This window comes from Carcharhinus amblyrhynchos, chromosome 10 (assembly GCF_965287045.1).
Source record: "Carcharhinus amblyrhynchos chromosome 10, sCarAmb.v2.hapA, whole genome shotgun sequence".
In the NCBI taxonomy this organism is placed as follows: Eukaryota; Metazoa; Chordata; class Chondrichthyes; order Carcharhiniformes; family Carcharhinidae; genus Carcharhinus; species Carcharhinus amblyrhynchos.
The window spans coordinates 1,180,330-1,198,584 of NC_137333.1; the positions used below are offsets into that span (position 1 = coordinate 1,180,330).

The window sequence follows — 18,255 nt, forward strand, 5'->3', positions numbered from 1 at the left end:
CACAATACTATTTAATCATGAAGGATATTAACTGTCCAAAACTACTGGTTGCAACAATTTTTGGTGAACATGACATCCAAAAACTTGCTTAAATTAGCTGAGGCATATTCCAGTATTTGTTCTTGGGATCTGGTGACATATATATGGCCACATTTGTCGTCCCACACAGCTCACTTTCCTCCCATGATCAGGAATACCAGGATACTGACCCAGTAAACTTGAAGGCATGGTGACATATGCCCTTGTCAGAGGGCCGTGTGGCTTGAAGGGAAACCTGGAGCTAGTGATCTCCCACGACATCGCTACATCAGGTGATGGAATCATAGAATCCCCGCAGTATGGAAGGATGCCATTCGGCCCAGCGGCTCTGCACCAACCCGGGCCACATATTTATCCTGCTAATCTGTTGCTTCAGATCGGGATGAAACCATAGGCACTGTAGCCAGGGGGGGAACACATTACCACAAAGGCAGTGCTCCCTGCTGATCGGTGGTGGAGACAGGAACATTTATTGTCAAACAAGAAAGAAAGAAAATGAAAACACAGTTTGAAATTGAACATGAAGCAACAGCATCAAAAGGAAGTGACAATTTAAATGGGCATACCAACAGATAATTATCCCTAAAATAACAATAGGGAAGTTTGAGGGTACTTTAGGGTTTTACAGTAACCAATCATCAGCTTCCTCACCTCAGAAAGTATGACATGTAGGTATAGGGGCAATTTACTGCACCAAAGCCTGACAATAATGCCATTAGTGTGACCCCAATGACCCCAACTCTGCTGATCAATTGTTCGATCGACAGAATACCTGATGGGAAGAAGCAAAGAAATCAAACACAAAAATAGATTTGCATGCTAATGTCACCAAGTTTCTAAAATAAATAGTAATTGGCAATAAATTAGCTACATAGATTTTACATTCAATCTGGATAAGCATAGCAAAACCCAATGAACTGGTTTCAGAAAAACCCACTAGAAAACTGTGTCGGTATTCACGAAGGAGAGGGGTTCGGAATCGTGCGGTCTCTTGAAGGGAGCTGAGGATCAGTTGCAGGAAATATCTATTACGAGGGAGGAAGTGTAGGGCTTTTAGGTAGCGTAAGGACGGATAAAGCTCCGGGGCCTGATGGTATTTATCCCAGGCTGCTTAGGGAGGTGAAAGAAGAAATTGCTGGGCCTCTGGCACAAATCTTTGTCTCTTCTTTGGACACAGGTGAGGTCCCAGAGGACTGGAGGGTAGCAAATGTGGTACCGCTGTTCAAAAAAGGTAGTAGGGATAACCCTGGAAATTATAGACCGGTGAGTTTGACATCGGTGGTAGGGAAATTAATGGAAAAAATACTTAGGGGTAGGATGTATGAGCATTTGGAGCGTTGCGATCTGATTAGGGATACGCAACATGGCTTTGTTAGAGGGAGGTCTTGCCTTACGAATCTGGTGGAATTCTTTGAGGAGGTGACAAAAACGGTTGACGATGGGAGAGCCGTTGATGTCATCTATATGGATTTCAGTAAGGCGTTTGACAAAGTCCCTCATGGTAGGCTGGTAGAAAAGGTTAAGGCGCATGGGATACGAGGCCAGGTAGCTAGGTGGATTGAGAACTGGCTGGGTAATAGGAGACAGAGGGTAGTTGTGGAGGGGACCTTGTCGGGCTGGAGGCCAGTGACCAGTGGTGTGCCGCAGGGCTCAGTACTGGGACCTCTCCTCTTTGTAGTATACATAAATGACTTGGAAGAGAGCGTAGGTGGTGTGATCAGCAAGTTTGCTGATGACACCAAGATGGCAGGGTTGATGTGTACTGAACTGGATTGTCAGGTGATACAACAGGATATAGATAGGTTGGTGCATTGGGCAGATAGGTGGCAGATGGAATTTAATCCTGACAAATGCGAGGTGATGCATTTTGGAAGGAATAATGCAGAGAGGAGCTATGTGATAAAAGGTAGACAGATTAGGAGTATAGACATACAGGGGGACCTGGGAGTGCAGGTTCACAAATCCATGAAGGTTGCGTCACAAGTGGAGAAGGTTGTTAGGAAGGCTTATGGAATGTTAGCCTTTATAGGAAGGGGTATAGAGTATAAAAGCTGCCGTCTAATGCTTCAGTTGTATAGAACGTTGGTTAGACCGCATTTGGAGTACTGCGTCCAGTTCTGGTCACCTTACTACCGGAAGGACGTGGAGGCTCTGGAAAGGGTGCAGAGGAGGTTTACCAGGATGTTGCCTGGCATGGAGGGGCTGGGTTACGAGGAAAGGTTGGAGAAACTGGGACTATTCTCCTTGGAAAGACGGAGATTGAGGGGGGACATGATAGAGGTATATAAGATACTGAAGGGAATAGATAGAGTCAATAGTGAGAGACTGCTCCCTAGACTGGGTACAAACACGAGAGGTCATGATTTAAGGGTGAGGGGGGAGAGGTATAATTTGGAAGTGAGAGGAAGGTTCTTTACGCAGAGAGTTGTGGGGGTATGGAACGCGCTACCGAGTAGGGTGGTGGAGGCAGGAATGTTGGACTCGTTTAAGGTTCAGTTAGATAGACACATGAGTGAAACGAGGATGGAGGGTTATGGTAGGGGCTATTAAATAAGGTTAGAACCTCGGGAGACACCGGAAAAGCAGGCTTGTAAGATTAACGTTTTTGTCTTTTTATTCCGCAGGTGGAGGTCCACCTCGTGTCAAACGAGGGGCATGCACACGGTGGGTCGTGCGTGGGCTGCTCTTGGAAGTTCCGGGAGTGGCCTAGTACTTCGTGTCGGTGTGTGTGCTTGATCCTGGACCGGTAGATGGGCGCTGCAACAGCTCGGTGACTAGCACTGCTAGCTGTGCAGATACATGGATTTGGGCCTGTGTCTGTGGGAGTTTGCGCATTCTCCCTGTGGTTGCGTGGGTTTCCTCCGGGCGCTCCGGTTTCCTCCCACACCCCAAAGATGTGCTCTTAGGCTGATTGGTTTTACCAAATTGACACTATTCTCCCCTGAATCTGGCTAAGTTAGGGGTTCCATTCGTAGACATGCAGGGTAGAATAGGTGTAGGGTGATGCGGCGGTGCAGGCTCGTTGGGCCGAAGGGCCTGTTTCCCGTGCTGGGTTGTTCTTTGTAAAACACCAGAATGGCTTTTAAAACATATACTTAAGATCATTTTGACATAGAAGTAAACCAACAATGCTTTAATGTAACTGACAGGACACTGCGATATGTTGAAAGAGGACAAGTGTTTACTATCAGGTTTACACTCAATTTACCTGCTTAAGTTACTAATCTCAGCTGCATGACATAGGAAATAGGAGTACGGCTCCTCAAGCCTGCTTTGCCATTCATAGAACATAGAACACTACAGCACAAACAGGCCCTTCGGCCCACGAGTTGCGCCGATCGCATCAACACCTACCAATCTATAGACCTATCTATAACCCCCAATCCCATTAAACCCCATATACTCATCCAGAATTCTTTTAAAAGACCCCAGCGAGTTCGCCTCCACCACCACTGATGGCAGCCGATTCCATTCACTCACCACCCTCTGAGTGAAAAACTTACCCCTAACATCACTTCTGTACTTTCCTCCCCGCACCTTAAATCTGTGTCCTCTCGTAGTGACCATTTCAACCCGGGGAAATAGCCTCTGAGAATCCACCCTATCTATTCCTCTCAACATATTATAAACTTCTATCAGGTCGCCTCTCAACCTTCGTCTCTCCAGGGAGAAGAGTCCCAGCTCCCTCAACCTAACTTCATAAGGCATGCCTCCCAATCCAGGCAACATCCTTGTAAATCTCCTCTGTACCCTTTCAATAGCTTCTACGTCTTTCCTATAGTGAGGCGACCAGAACTGTGCACAGTACTCCAAATGAGGCCTGACTAGGGTCTTATAAAGTTGCAGCATTACCTCCCGATTCCTAAACTCAATCCCTCGATTAATGAAGGCCAGTACACCATACGCCTTCTTGACCACATCCTCCACCTGCGAGGCCGATTTAAGAGTCATTCAATTAGATCACGGCTGATCTCGGGGTCATGATGTGGAGATGCCAGCGTTGGACTGGGGTAAACACAGGAAGAAGTCTCACAACACCAGCTTAAAGTCCAACCAATTTATTTGCTAGTAATCCCACAAGCTTTCGGAAATGGTGTTCCTTCAGCAACCTTCCACACACCTGACGAAGGAACACCGTTTCCAAAAGCTTGTGGGATTACTATCAAATAAATTGGTTGGACTTTAAGCTGGTGTTGTGAGACTTCTTACTGTGATCTCGGGGTGGCATGGTGGCACAGTGGCTAACACTGCTATCTCACAACGCCAAGGACCCAGGTTCAATTCCTGGTTTGGGCTGCTGTCTGTACAGTTCCTGCACGTTCTCCCTGCGCCAGTGTGGATTTCCTCCGGGTGCTCCAGTTTCCTCCTACAGTCCAAAAGATGTGTTGGTTAGGTGATTGGCCATGCTAAATTCTCCCTCCGTGTACCCGAAAGGCTCCGGAGTGTGGCGACTAGGGGGTTTTCACAGTAGCTTCATTGTAGTGTTAATGTAAGCTTCCTTGTGACACTAATAAATAAACTTTAAATTTTCTCTCTCAACATCATTTCCCCACACTACCCCTCTATCTCTCGATGCCTTTAGTCTCTAAAAATCTGTCAGCTCTGTCTTGAACATGATCAATGACTGAGAATTCCAAAGATTAAAAAGAAACCCTCCGAGTTAAGAAATTCCTCAACTCTGTGCTAAATGACTTACCCCTAACTCTAATCCCTTATTATTCTGCCAGCCAAGAGAAACATCCTTTCTGCATTTACCCTGTCATTTTATATGCCTAAACACAGTCACCCCTCATTCCTCTAAACTCTACTTAAGAACATAAACAGTCAGAGCAGGAAGACTGGCAAACATACAAATGGGTGAAATATAAAAGACTGGGCTTTGGGTTAGGAACCAAATGAGGTTTAAATAGATTTGGACCATAGTCTCTTCATTACTCCTAGCACAGTTCAATCCATCAGGTGTTTCCTCAGTACATTATCTGCAAAACTTTATGTAGTAAATCAACCTCACAGAAAAGCTGGAATGGACTCACCATGTTTTGGGCTTAGGATGGGAAAAGGATCTCCAAGCTTCCAGAAAAAGTACATGAATGTCAACCAAATGACACATGCAAAGAGGAATCTTTTTCTCTGTACTAAAGAAAATATACAGGTTATTACCAGAGCAGTAGAGTGTGCAAGGCCATTCAACCTATCATGCCCATGCTAGCGCTTCGACAGAGCTATCCAAATAGTCCCATTCTCATGTTCTTTCTCTATTGCCTGGCAAATCTTTCCTCTTCAAGTATTTATTCAATTACCCATTGACAGTTCCTTATTGAATCTACTCCCACCAATTAATGTATTCCAAATCATAACAACTCACTGTGTAAAACATTCGCTTCTTTCCACTGGTTCTTTTGTCAGTGATCTTATGTGTGTGTGTGTGCACTCAGGTTGCTGACCTTCCTGCCAATGGAATCAGTTTATTCTTATTTGCTTGATCGAAATCCTTTATCAAATCTCCCCTTCACTTTCACTGCTCCAAGAATAATCCCAATTTCTCCAGTCTCTCGAGCAGCTGGGGTCTACAAACATAGTCACTGCCCTAGTGTAGATTGAGAATTGCCATCAACGAACTCTCTAATTTGTTTCTGTGCAGTACGAGTGATTTAATTAGACTTTTTTTTTGCATGGCTGTGTACGAGTGGTAAATTGAAATGGGCTAGTGCACAGCCTGCATGGGAGTTTTACTTGGCTGCGTAGCTTAGAAGGAACATTAAACGTCACATCTCCATTACAAATTTCAACTATACTTTTGTTTCAACTAGATATCAGCAAGAACCATAGAAAAGAACTCAGTGCAAGTTGGATCACAATATTTTTGAAGGATAAATAACATGCCATCTTTGATTATTGAAAGGGGCTGTTTCTAATTTTAATTTTATGGTCAATTTCACTATTTGACCATACATAAACATAATACATAAACAGTGCTACCAAATAAACCTGTTGGACTTTAACCCCTGGTGTTGGTGTTGTGAGACCACTTACTATTCATAAAACTGTCAACAAAAAAACAAGCAATAGCTATCATTAATTATCACAAAAAAATTGATGGCCAAGATTGAACAGAAGAAGAATCAAACATCTAAGGCGGGATTTTACGGCCTCGCTTGGGCGAGACTGGAAATTGCTGCCCAAGGCTAATGGAGATTTCATTTCCGTTGTCGAACCCTCGCCGCTCGGATTTTGTGGCGGGCAAAGTGGCAGAGTTCCGGCCTTAATGTTGTAAATTATCAGCTCTAATGTCCAGGCTCTGATGATGGATGAATAATAATTAGATTGTTCCAATAATATTTATTGGGATGATAATAATCGGGGAAGCAAATATTATCAGGATGAGACACATTGGGAATTGTACCGAATTCTGAGAAATTATGACAGCACATTCTAAAGCAAAATTATAGCTCAACTCGTGTCAAAATATACAAATTAAATACGTTAATGGAAATATGCACTGTAATATTATTTTGGAAACTGACATGGTTGCAAATACTTACAAAGTCGAATGTTGCTGACCACAAAGTAGCCAATGTAGAAAGGGACGATAAAAATAAGTGCCACGAGGGTGATATAGAGATTCAACTTCCAATGAAAATACCGTGAGCTGGAAGACAATGAAAGTACGGCGCGGTTAAAATTCCTGCACACCAAAATGATGGTGGCCATAAGCAGAACGTGTCTTTATCTGATCAGTATGGCTCTGCTGCCTCTTCTAAGTTCCTTTCTATAAGCTTTCCATAATGTAAACTGTCAGAGCTTGCTAACTTTTCAACCTTCTAGCTTCTTTTATTTTCAGATGATTTAAATAGTTGATTTTATTCATGCTCCCAAAAGTACTTTATGTTTTAGGGATTGTTTCACCAATTTTCTGCCAACAATTTACATCTAAAGGGTAACTACAAATAGTGATTAAAACCAAAACAGAAAACAAAATAATCAGCGACAATGTGCAGATGGAAATTTCTGTCCCGAATACTGTGAAAACTAACAACCCTTAAAATTTTTAATAAATACCTATAAAACTGACAGATTTAGGACTCTGCTGTTCTAAAATGAAAAGGGCATGCATTGCAAAACCATTACTTTAAGATTACGCGAGCCAAAATTAAAATAATCAATTCAATCTTGCAGGTGACTCACAGAATACTTCAACAAAAAGACAGATAAAATTACCAACTAGTAAAACTAGAAAACTAGTTGATGACTGGGATTAGATTTTTCATATTAAAAGCTGATTCAATCTCAAATCTCACACCCAGTTTGTACATCAATTAAAATCTAGAGTTACTCTATACAGACGTGATCTGCACCCAATCCACCATCAGTGCACAATGGCAGCAGTATGTACCATCTACAAGATGCATTGCAGCTACTTTACCAAGGTTCCTTTGACAGCAGCTTGCAACATGACTGTGCCAAGAACAACAGATGGATGCAAGTTTCCCTCCAATCACACACTATCCTGACCTGGAATTATATCGCTGTTCCTTCACTGTCATTGGGTCAAAATCCTGGAACTCCCTCCCTAGCACCACAGTAGGTGGAAACGTACCACATGGACTACCACAGGTTCAATGTGGTAGATCACCACTATCTTCTCAAGGACAATTAGAGAACATACATTAGCTTGTCAGTGATGCACATACCCTGTAAATTAATTTTAAAAATTGCTTAGGTGGATGCAAAAAAATCCTATGGCAATATTTTGGTGAGTTTTCCCCAGTGTCCCAGCCAATATTTACCCCTCAATCAACATTAAAAGCATCACCTAATCAACTTCACACTGCTGTTTATCGGACATTGTTTCAGGCAATTTTATAGTTTCTCTCTCAATAAAAGTTTGGCAAGAAACTTATGTTGGCTAGCTACACTTGTGAAGTAATGAGATAATTCATTCTAATTAGCTCAAAAACACTTAACCACCTTCACATACAATTGAGAAAGCCTGGAAAGAATGTTCTTGGGCTGGTCAATGGGAGGTACATCCCTACACAAACCCAAAGTGGTGATAAGGATTATACACTCACCTGCTGTTTAAAAGACCCAGAATCTCGAAAATAATGAGTTCAAACATAGTGCAGGAGAAAGCAAACATCACAGAGAAAACCATTTGGACAACATACTGTCTCACCTGCACCAAAGAAAACAGACAATGTTTAGCACCATGTCGGGCAATAGACTGTAGCTTCTAGCAATGAAAATACACTATTTTCATATTTTCAAGAATAGCAGCTACTCTTGGGAGGAAAGTGCTAAAACAGGCTGAATAATGTTATTCCTCACAAAGGTGATAATTAGCTGATAGCAGGAACCATTAAAAATAGACCACTTTGAATTCACAGCACAGAAACAGGCCAATCCGTCCAAAAGTTCTATGTCAACATTTATGTTCCACATAAGCTTTTCCCCACCTTGCTTCACCCCATCACCAAATTATTTACGCTTGCCAGTTTCTAGCAAGGCTGCTTCTTTTACGTGTCCCTAGTTACCCTTAACTGAATGGCTTGCTAGGACAACTCAAAAGGCAGTTAAAAGTCATAAGAACATAAGAAATAGAAGCAGGAGTATCTAGGAGCAGGGCCACCTAGCCCTTCGAGCCTGCCCCACCATTCAATAACATCATGGCTGATCTGAAGTGGATCAGTTCCACTTTCCCGCTCTCTCCCCATAACCCTTAATTCCCCTGTCTGTCAGAAATCTATCTACCTGTAACTTAAATATATTCAGCGAGGTAGCCTCCACCACTTCAATGGGCAGAGAATTCCAGAGATTCACCACCCTTTGACTGAAGAAGTTCCTCCTCAACTCCAATCTAAACTGCCCCCCCTTATCTTGAGGCTGTGTCCTCTAGTCCTGCTATCCTTTCTAAGCAGGAAGAATCTCTCTACCTCTACCCTATCCATCCCCTTCATTATCATATACGTCTCTATAAGGTCCCCCCTCCTCCTTCGAAACTCCAACGAGTACAGACCCAGTCTATTTAGTCTCCCCTCATAGGCTAACCCCCTCATCTCTGGTATCAGCCTAGTGAACCTCCTCTGCACGCCCTCCAAGGCCAATATATCCTACCGCAAGTGCGGCGACCAAAACTGCACACAGTACTCCAGCTGCGGCCTCACCAGTACCCAGTACAGCTGCAGCAAGACCTCCCTGTTTTTATATTCTATCCCCCTCACTATAAAGGCCAACATTCCATTCGCCTTCTCGATCGCCTGCTGCACCTGCAGTCCATTGTGTTGGTGTGGAACTGGAGAAACATAGTGACCACACACCAGGTAACGAGGGCAAGTTATCTTTCAGAAGGGTCACAGATTACAGAATCATAAAATCTCTACACTGCATAAGGAGGACATCTGGCCCATCAAGCCTGCACGGATAATAATCCCACCCAGATCCTATCCCCATAACTCCATGTATTTACCCTGTTAATCCCCTAACACTAAGGGGCAATTTGGCACGGCCAAAGCACTTAACCCACACATCTTTGGGCTACGGGAGTAAACCTGAGCACCTGGGGGAAATCCACACAGATACAGGGAGAATGTGCAAACTCCACACAGACAGTGACCCAAAGCCAGAGCTGAACCTGGGTCTAACCACTGTGCCACCCCATGAACATAATCTGATGGATTACAGATATTCAGTACAATCAGAAACATTACCCCTTGATGATAAAGTTTTCTCTCACATAGCATGATCCACATGTACAATCTGTAGAGAAAACATTTAAAATAGGGAGAAAGATAGCTTACTAAATTCATTAAATATTAACTCTAGATCTGAACAGCCCTAGCCTGTCTAATCCATATGATAGGTATAACCTTCAATTTTGATATCATTCTTGTACATCTTTTTTGCATTTTCTCCAGTGCTTTTAGATACTTTATATCATACGGAAAGCAGAATTCTGCAGTGTTCCAAGTGTGATCTAACCAAGGTGCATGCACACTTTAACTACATGCAGCACTCCGAGTGTGGTCTAACCAAGGTTCTGTGTGTTTAACAATAATTTATATAGTGCTTTTAATGTGAAAAAAAATCCAAGACATTAATTATGTTCAACATAATTTTCCTGCTTTTCAGATCTAGAAATCCCAAGAATTTCAAACATGGCATAACCAATGCAAAAGAAAATAATCTAAGGAGAATATTGTATCCAATAACCATGGGAGCCATGATGAAACTCATTTCAAATATTAGTCATATGAACAACAGCCACTGAATTGACTTTGTAATACTTGGAAATTTACCTCATAATCCTTGAATAATTGACGCATGAAGAAAAGCCATCCAAATCCAAAAAACAGGAGCTGCAAAAGTGATACACGGAAAAGCGTCAATATCCCAAACCAACTGCAGGTGTATCACCCTCATATGTGGGACTGAAGTATTCTAATGGCTCTAACTAACAAGCACAACAACTTACATTTAAATGACACCTTTAACACAGCAAGACACCCCAAGGCACTTCACAAGAGCCTTATCAAATAAAATCTGACTTTGAGCCGCACATTAGAAGACAATGGGCCAGACGACCAAAAGCTGAGTTAGAGATGGATTAAAGAAAGGAAAAGAGGTAGAGAAGCAGTGAGCATGGACCAGGTGTGAGATAGAATCCAGACAGCAGAGTTTAGAATGAGCTCAGATTTATGGGAGATGCAAGAAAGGTGACTAGCCAGGGGAAAATACTCTGAGATCAAAGGATAATTAAGTCAAGACTTTCCACTCATGATTATACATCTGACAGCAAGTTTCTAAACCACTCAAAAATAATTTGTATTTATACAGCACCTTCAGTAAAATATCCAAACATGCTTCATATGAGCGTAGCCAGCCAAACTGGCCTGACTCACTGTGTCCCACCTTCAGGTCTGACTCTCAACCTCTAGGAGCTGTACTCTCACCCTCTCAGGGCCCAACTCTCACTTCCTCCCAAGGCCCGACTCACTGTCCACCATCCTCACCTCCTGGCCATGATTCTCAACCCCACCACCCCCTAGCAAGCCCGACAAGGGCAGCACAGTGGCAGTGGTTAATATTGCTGCCTCACAGCATCAAGGACCTGGGTTCAGTTCTGGCCTCGGGTCACTGTGCGGTGTTTCCATGTCTGCATGGTTTCGTCCAGGTGCTCGGTTTCCTCCAGCACCTCCAAAGATGTGCGGGTTGATTGGTCATGCTAAATTGACCCTAGTGTCAGGGGGATTAAATACGTGGGGTTATGGGGGTAGGACCTGGGTGGGATTGTTGTTGGTATAGGCTTGATGGATCAAAAGGCCTGCTCCTGCACTGTAGGGATTTTATGACTCTCACTACCACCATGTGTCTCCCCATGCTTGACCCAACACCACAGACTGAATTGCCCCCATATTAATCCTACCATTTACTGTCTCCCTGACCTGTTAAGGATCTTGAACCCTCACTGGGTTTTTAACTTACCTGTTTCTTTGGCAATTAGCACAGCAAGAAATGTACTGTGTCTTCCTTGCATCTGACAAGCTATATTTCCAACACTAGGCCCCGGGAACACGCTGTACTACTCAGACCTCACCTAGCCTGAGCTGGAAGGTCAGCTGAGGCATGATGGGAAAAAAAGTTAAAAAAATTAGGAGCAGAGTGGCAATCATAGTCAGATTGCACTTTGAGGAAGTTCAGGCCTATTAAATCCAAATTCAAAAACACTGCTGCAGCTAGCAACCCCACTATTTGTCTGATCATCACGGCTTGGGGAAACATTACTCCGTATCAGTTTGCTGCATCTAAATCCAGTCAATTATCAGAGAAAGGATTGCCTGTAGTATCTTCCACAATCTCAGAATAACTTACAGTTCTTTACACAGGCTGAAGTACTTTCTGAATTTCAGACACGGTTGTAACGTAGGAAACACAACAGCCAATTTACATGCAGCAAACTCCCACGAGCGATATGACAATAGCCAGATCAGAGGCAATGCTGACACATTGCCCAGGATACACTTCTTCAAAATCTGACCATGGGATAGAACAAAGAACAAAGAAGAACATTTTATAGGACCTCACTATAACATCTCATCCGAAAGACAGCACCCTTAACAGTGCAGTGCTCCCTCAGGACTCCAGTGGAAATGTCAGCCTGGACTTGTGCTCAATCTCTGGAGTAACTCTTGAACCATCAAACTACTGACTCAGTGGCATGCATGCTATCCACGAAGCTATGATCCCTGTTAGTGTTACTACTGAACGGGAAAGTCCTACAGTGGAACCCTGGTTCAGCAGACCTTAACTTTTAATCTTTTAAAGAAACCTTGGAAGAACAGATGGAATGCCAATTGGCTTTTGACAACAAAAAAATTTATTAAACATAAAAAGTTTGATAATAATACAATACTCTTTCATTCCTCCCCTTCTTCACAAATGTACACAGATTTCAAGGATAACACGACACTTGGAAACCAACTGGAAGATGCCTCTCAATCAATCTTCTGTTGATTTCTCCACAAATCCCCCCCAGATGATTGTCACACGAGTGTTTCCAAGCTCCACACTCAGAAAGAAACATTTAAAAATCTTCTTTCAAACAATGCTTTCCATCAGTTGTTGACATCAAGAATTCACCTCCAAGCTTACCAATTATCCTGATAAACAGTTTCCTCTCCACTGTTTTAACAAGGTTCTGCCTCCATGTTTACAAATTGTCCTTTCAGGTTTTCTTTGTCTTGAATACCTTATAGCAACTCCAAGATCCGGCTATTGATTGATTGACAATTATTTCAACCAACATCTCACAAACTGTAGTAAGATATCATAAACTTCAGAAACATTTCAATATCTTTCTGGCTTCTCACCAGCCAACTCTTCAGCTCTATCTTCATTGAACTGTACTTTGTTCAATTCCTGTTTCCTTTCTTCTTTTAACTTCAAATTTTCTCTTTGTTTCCTTAGTTTCCTTAACTAGTCTTTCGATTTCTGGCATTTATTTGCTCTTACTCCACTATGTGGCTTTTCTTCCAGTAAAGCTGCGAAGATGCTCCCTCTCTCCCTGTGAAGCACCCTCTCCTCTGGCTTCCAATGAAAAACTAAACTCAAAAGGCTCTTTTTCTGAAATGTGCCCCTGTTTGCTAGGCAACATCTCTTTCCATCCCCAAACTTTTATTTACTTTTCACATTGTAAACTTGCTCGAAACATTAGAAACACAGTCTGAACTGAAAACACCGTCACTTGTAAATTATGCATGTTCAAATTGTATCGTTTAACATAAATCTAACTGGAGTTTTACCCTTTCCTACGCACTAAATAATCCCACTTGAACCTATGCCTTATTTCTAACCCTTAACAATACAAATATAACTCACTCAAACTACCTGATTTCCTGACAACTGAGTCGCAGTTAATACAGAAGACTGAAGGCACTTTAACCTGAGGAGATCATTTTAGATCAGAGTTGCATTTCTAAGTATTTCAATGGCACTCTAAACACCTTGATTGCTGTGCCTTTGACAGGAATGCAAACTCATGCTTTTGTGGCTTTAAGATCCATTTTTGGATTAATTGTCCCTATTAAAGGTATGGATTACATTGTATATTTTTGTCACAAGTTAAATACAAACATACACATGTCCAATGCTGCACCACATTCTAGATCCATGTTTCAAAATCCTGTACTGAATATTTTCTTGCTAGTAACTGGTGCCTCTGAATCCCCCGAAGACCAGGTGAGCACGATGTGAAAATATGACAGGGTAAGCCATACTTTAAGTGCTAACTGGGGATGGGGGGGGGGGTGAACAGCACTGATTTGTGCAGGAAGGAATTACTAACTGCAATGGTGAAAGGGATAGAAGAATATGTTGTTCAGGCGATGAAACTCGGTTCAAACATAAACATCAGCCAAGCACAGATGGATCAAATGAACTATTTCTGTGCTGTAAATTCCAATACTCATGTTCATTCATCTTGCCTGACCAAATTACAGGGACAAGGAGTTGGTGTACAGGGAGTTTGGGGGGGGGGGGGGGTGGTGGCATAGGGAGTTTGGGGGGTGCAACAGGGAGCTTGGGAGTGGCATAGGGAGTTTGGGGGGGGCACAGACGGTTTGGGGGGGGGGCACAGAGAGTTTGGCCGGGCACAGGGAGGGAGAGAAGGACTGAGGTAAAGGAAGCAGAGGGGGGAAGAGAGTGTGGTGGAGTGGGGGGCTGTTGGGGGACACGGGGTTTATCGGGGGGGGGGGGGGGAACTCGGCTCTGTAACCCGCACTGCACCCTGCCCAGGGACAGTATCCGTGGGGAGGGTCCGGTGTCCGGGCTCCGGCCACACTGACCTGCGATGAGAACATAATGACCGAATCCACAACAAACGACATGGCGCCGCTCCCCTCCGCGTCATCACCCCGCGTCACTCTGACATCATCCAGCGCGACGGCGGAGTGGTCACCATGGCAACCGGGGAGGAACCGCACTGTCAGAGGGTCAGTGCTGAGGGAGTGCCGCACTGTCAGAGGGTCAGTGCTGAGGGAGTGCCGCACTGTCAGAGGGTCAGTGCTGAGGGAGTGCCGCACTGTCAGAGGGTCAGTGCTGAGGGAGTGCCGCACTGTCAGAGGGTCAGTGCTGAGGGAGCGCCGCACTGTCAGAGGGTCAGTGCTGAGGGAGTGCCCCACTGTCAGAGGGTCAGTGCTGAGGGAGTGCCGCACTGTCAGAGGGTCAGTGCTGAGGGAGCGCCGCACTGTCAGAGGGTCAGTGCTGTGGGAGTGCTGTAGTGTTAAAGTAAAATGTTAAACTGATAGTTTATTTGTCTTGTCAGGTAAATATAAAAATCCCATGGTCATCATGTTAAAGAACACCAGATGAGTTCTTCCTCATGTCCTGGATAAATATAATCCCACAAGCAACATTATTTTTGTTGTTGCAAATTGTCACTTGCTACATTTCGGAAGTGATGTTAAGGGCAATTTAACATAGCCAATAAACTTAACCTGCACATCTTTGAAGTGTTTGGACCTGTAGCGTATGTACACCCACAGTGCTGTTAGGGAGGGAGTTCCAGCGTTTTGGCCCAGCCACAGTGCAGGAACAGCGGTATATTTACAAATCAGGATGGTGAGTGGCTTGGAGGGAAACTTGCAGTTGGTGGTATTTCCGTGTATTTGTTGCCCTTGCCGTAGGTGGCAGAAGTTGCGGGTTTGCAAGATGCTGTTGAAGGAGCTTTGGTGAGTTGCAGCAATGTGAAAGATGTGGGGATGAGCCTTCAGTCCTATCACTGGGATATTGTCAGGGCTCTCAGCCTTTGCAGTATCCAGTGCCCTCAATCGTTTATCATGGGGAGTGGATCAAATTGATTGAAGGCTGACGTGTCTGATGCTTGGGACCTCCAGAGGTGTCCCAAGGCCTTTCTGGCTGAAAATTGATGCAAATGTTTCAGCCTTATCTGTTGATCTCTCTTATGCCACGATCACACAATTCGAGATACCAATCTCAAGTCTTTTTGCCCTGTCAGATTTAAACTTTTATATGATGCATTTCTTGTTAGCTTTCTGATAGCTTGCTTTGCCAAATAATGACAAACTACTTATTGAAATATCATTTATTAATCATAATTAGTATATTCTTACATAGTTAAGTTTAAAATTATAATAGCTTTCACTTGAAATATTCAACATAGAATCTCAGAGTTGAAAAGGAAGCTATTCAGCCCTTCATAAATGTTCCAGATTTTTGGTAGTGTTATTCAATTTGTTCCATTCTCTTCCTTTCTTCCCCCATAGCTTTGCAACTTTTTACCTTCCCTTACTGGTCCAATTCACTTTAGAAAATTTCAGATAACAACATGCTTTGTGAAAATATATGCTCTCGTGCCACTTCTGGTTCTAAATCTTTGTCCCTCTATTAGTAACAGTCCCACCACTTCAAACAGCTTCTTATTTACCCTATCAGAACCATTTATAATTTTGAAGATATTTACTAGCTTTCCCCATCACCTCTATACCAAGGAGAACAATCCTAGGTTCTCCAGTATGTCCACATTACTGAACTTCCTGAATTGCTGGTACAATTCTAGTACATTCCTAGCTCCTGATAGCTACACCCTAGTGTTCTAAGAGAGATAGCTGCAGAGACAGTAGAAGTGTCAGTTACAATTTTCCAGATCTTCAGGTCGTCATTGGTCTCTGGTGTAGTCCCGGAGGATTGGAGGATAGCGAATGTTGTCCCATTGTTTAAGAAGGGGAACAGAGACTTTGCCGGGAATTATAGACCGGTGAGTCTTACTTCTGTTGTGGGCAAGGTTTTAGAAAAAATTATTAGGGATAGGATTTATAGTTATTTGGAGTGTAATGAATTGATTAGAAATAGTCAGCATGGTTTTGTAGCAGGTAGGTCGTGCCTTACTAACCTTATTGAGTTTTTTGAGAAGGTGACCAAAGAGGTGGATGGGGGTAAGGCAGCTGACGTGGTATACATGGATTTTAGTAAGGCGTTCGATAAGGTTCACCATGGTAGGCTTATGCAGAAAATGCAGATGTATGGGATTGTGGGTAATCTAGGAAGTTGGATCAGGAATTGGCTATCAGATAGGAGACAGAGGGTGGTGGTGGATGGTAAATATTCATCATGGAGTGCAGTTACGAGTGGTGTGCCTCAGGGATCTGTTTTGGGGCCACTGTTGTTTGTAATTTTTATTAATGATCTGGATGAGGGTATAGTTGGGTGGATTAGTAAATTTGCTGATGACACCAAAGTTGGAGGTGTGGTAGATTGTGAGGAAGGGTGTCATAGTCTGCAGGGAGACTTAGATAGGTTGCAGAGCTGGGCCGAGAGGTGGCGGATGGAATTTAATGCGGAGAAGTGTGAGGTAATTCACTTTGGTAGGAGCAACAGATGTGTCGAGTATAGGGCTAACGGGAGGACTTTGAATAGTGTGGATGAACAGAGGGATCTAGGTGTGTGTGTACATAGATCCCTGAAAGTTGGGAATCAAGTAGATAAGGTTGTCAAGAAGGCGTACGGTGTCTTGGCGTTTATTGGTAGGGGGATTGAATTTAGGAGTCGCAGTGTAATGTTGCAACTGTACACTACTCTAGTGCGGCCGCACTTGGAGTACTGTGTGCAGTTCTGGTCCCCGCATTACAAGAAGGATGTGGAGGCGTTGGAGAGGGTGCAGAGGAGGTTTACTAGGATGTTGCCTGGTATGGTGGGGAGGTCCTATGAGGAGAGACTGAGGGATCTAGGGTTGTTTTCGTTGGGAAGAAGGCGGCTAAGAGGGGATCTTATTGAAACATATAAGATGATTAGGGGTTTAGATAGGGTGGATAGTGATAGCCTTTTTCCTCGGATGGAGAAAGCTAGCACGAGGGGGCATGACTTTAAATTAAGGGGGGGTAGCTACAGGACGGATGTCAGGGGTAGGTTCTTTACCCAGCGGGTGGTGAGGGATTGGAATGCCCTGCCTGCTGCAGTTGTAGATGCGTCTAGTTTGGGGGCGTTTAAGAGATCTCTGGATAGGTTTATGGACGAAAAGGGATTGGTATAGGCTAGTGGGTCATTGTTTTTGTAACTGGTCGGCGCAACATCGTGGGCCGAAGGGCCTGTTCTGCGCTGTAATGTTCTATGTTCTATGTTCTAAAGTCCCTTGATGCAGGAGCAGATCCACTAGATTGGAAATTGGTTAATGTTAATCCTCTTCTCAAGAAAAGACTGCAGGCTGGTTTTCCTAACATCAGTTGTTGGGAAAATGCTGGAATCATCTATTAATAAGGAAGTCTTAACAATGCACTTAGAAAAGCAGAGTACAATTAGAACTCGTCAATGGTTTTACTGAAGGGAAATCATGTTTAACAAATTGATGAAGAGTCTTTGGAACGTGTAACTGGTAGGGTAGACAAAGGGGAACCAGAGGAGGAGGTGGCAATGGCCTGGTGGTATTATCACTAGATTTTAATCCAGAAACTCAGCTAACGTTCTGGGATCCCAGGTTTGAATCCTGCCACGGCAGATGTTGGAATCTGAATGATCTGGAATGAAGAATCCACTGATGACCAGGAAACTATTATCTGTTGTCATAAAAACCCATCTGGTTCATTAATGTTCTTTAGGAAAGGAAATCTGTTGTCCTTACCAGGTCTGGCCTACATGTGACTCCAGACCACAGCAATGTAGTTGATTCTCAACTGCCCTCCAAGGGCAACTAGGGATGAGCAAAAAATG

General features: G+C 43.5%; 1 protein-coding gene across 1 annotated transcript in view; it reads right to left on the bottom strand.

The window, feature by feature from the left end:
- The window catches only part of LOC145349508 (Golgi pH regulator), a 48,374-nt gene extending 33,918 nt beyond the window's left edge, over nucleotides 1-14,456 (bottom strand). The window contains exons 1-6 of the mRNA XM_080198051.1: nucleotides 14,379-14,456; nucleotides 10,335-10,394; nucleotides 8,112-8,215; nucleotides 6,582-6,688; nucleotides 5,073-5,174; nucleotides 691-811 (exon numbers count right to left, since the gene is read on the bottom strand). Coding sequence (XP_080054177.1) covers nucleotides 691-811; nucleotides 5,073-5,174; nucleotides 6,582-6,688; nucleotides 8,112-8,215; nucleotides 10,335-10,394; nucleotides 14,379-14,420 — 536 coding nt within the window. The 5' untranslated portion in view covers nucleotides 14,421-14,456. The remainder of the gene's footprint in view (nucleotides 1-690; nucleotides 812-5,072; nucleotides 5,175-6,581; nucleotides 6,689-8,111; nucleotides 8,216-10,334; nucleotides 10,395-14,378) is intronic.
- Between the last annotated feature and the right edge of the window lie 3,799 nt (nucleotides 14,457-18,255).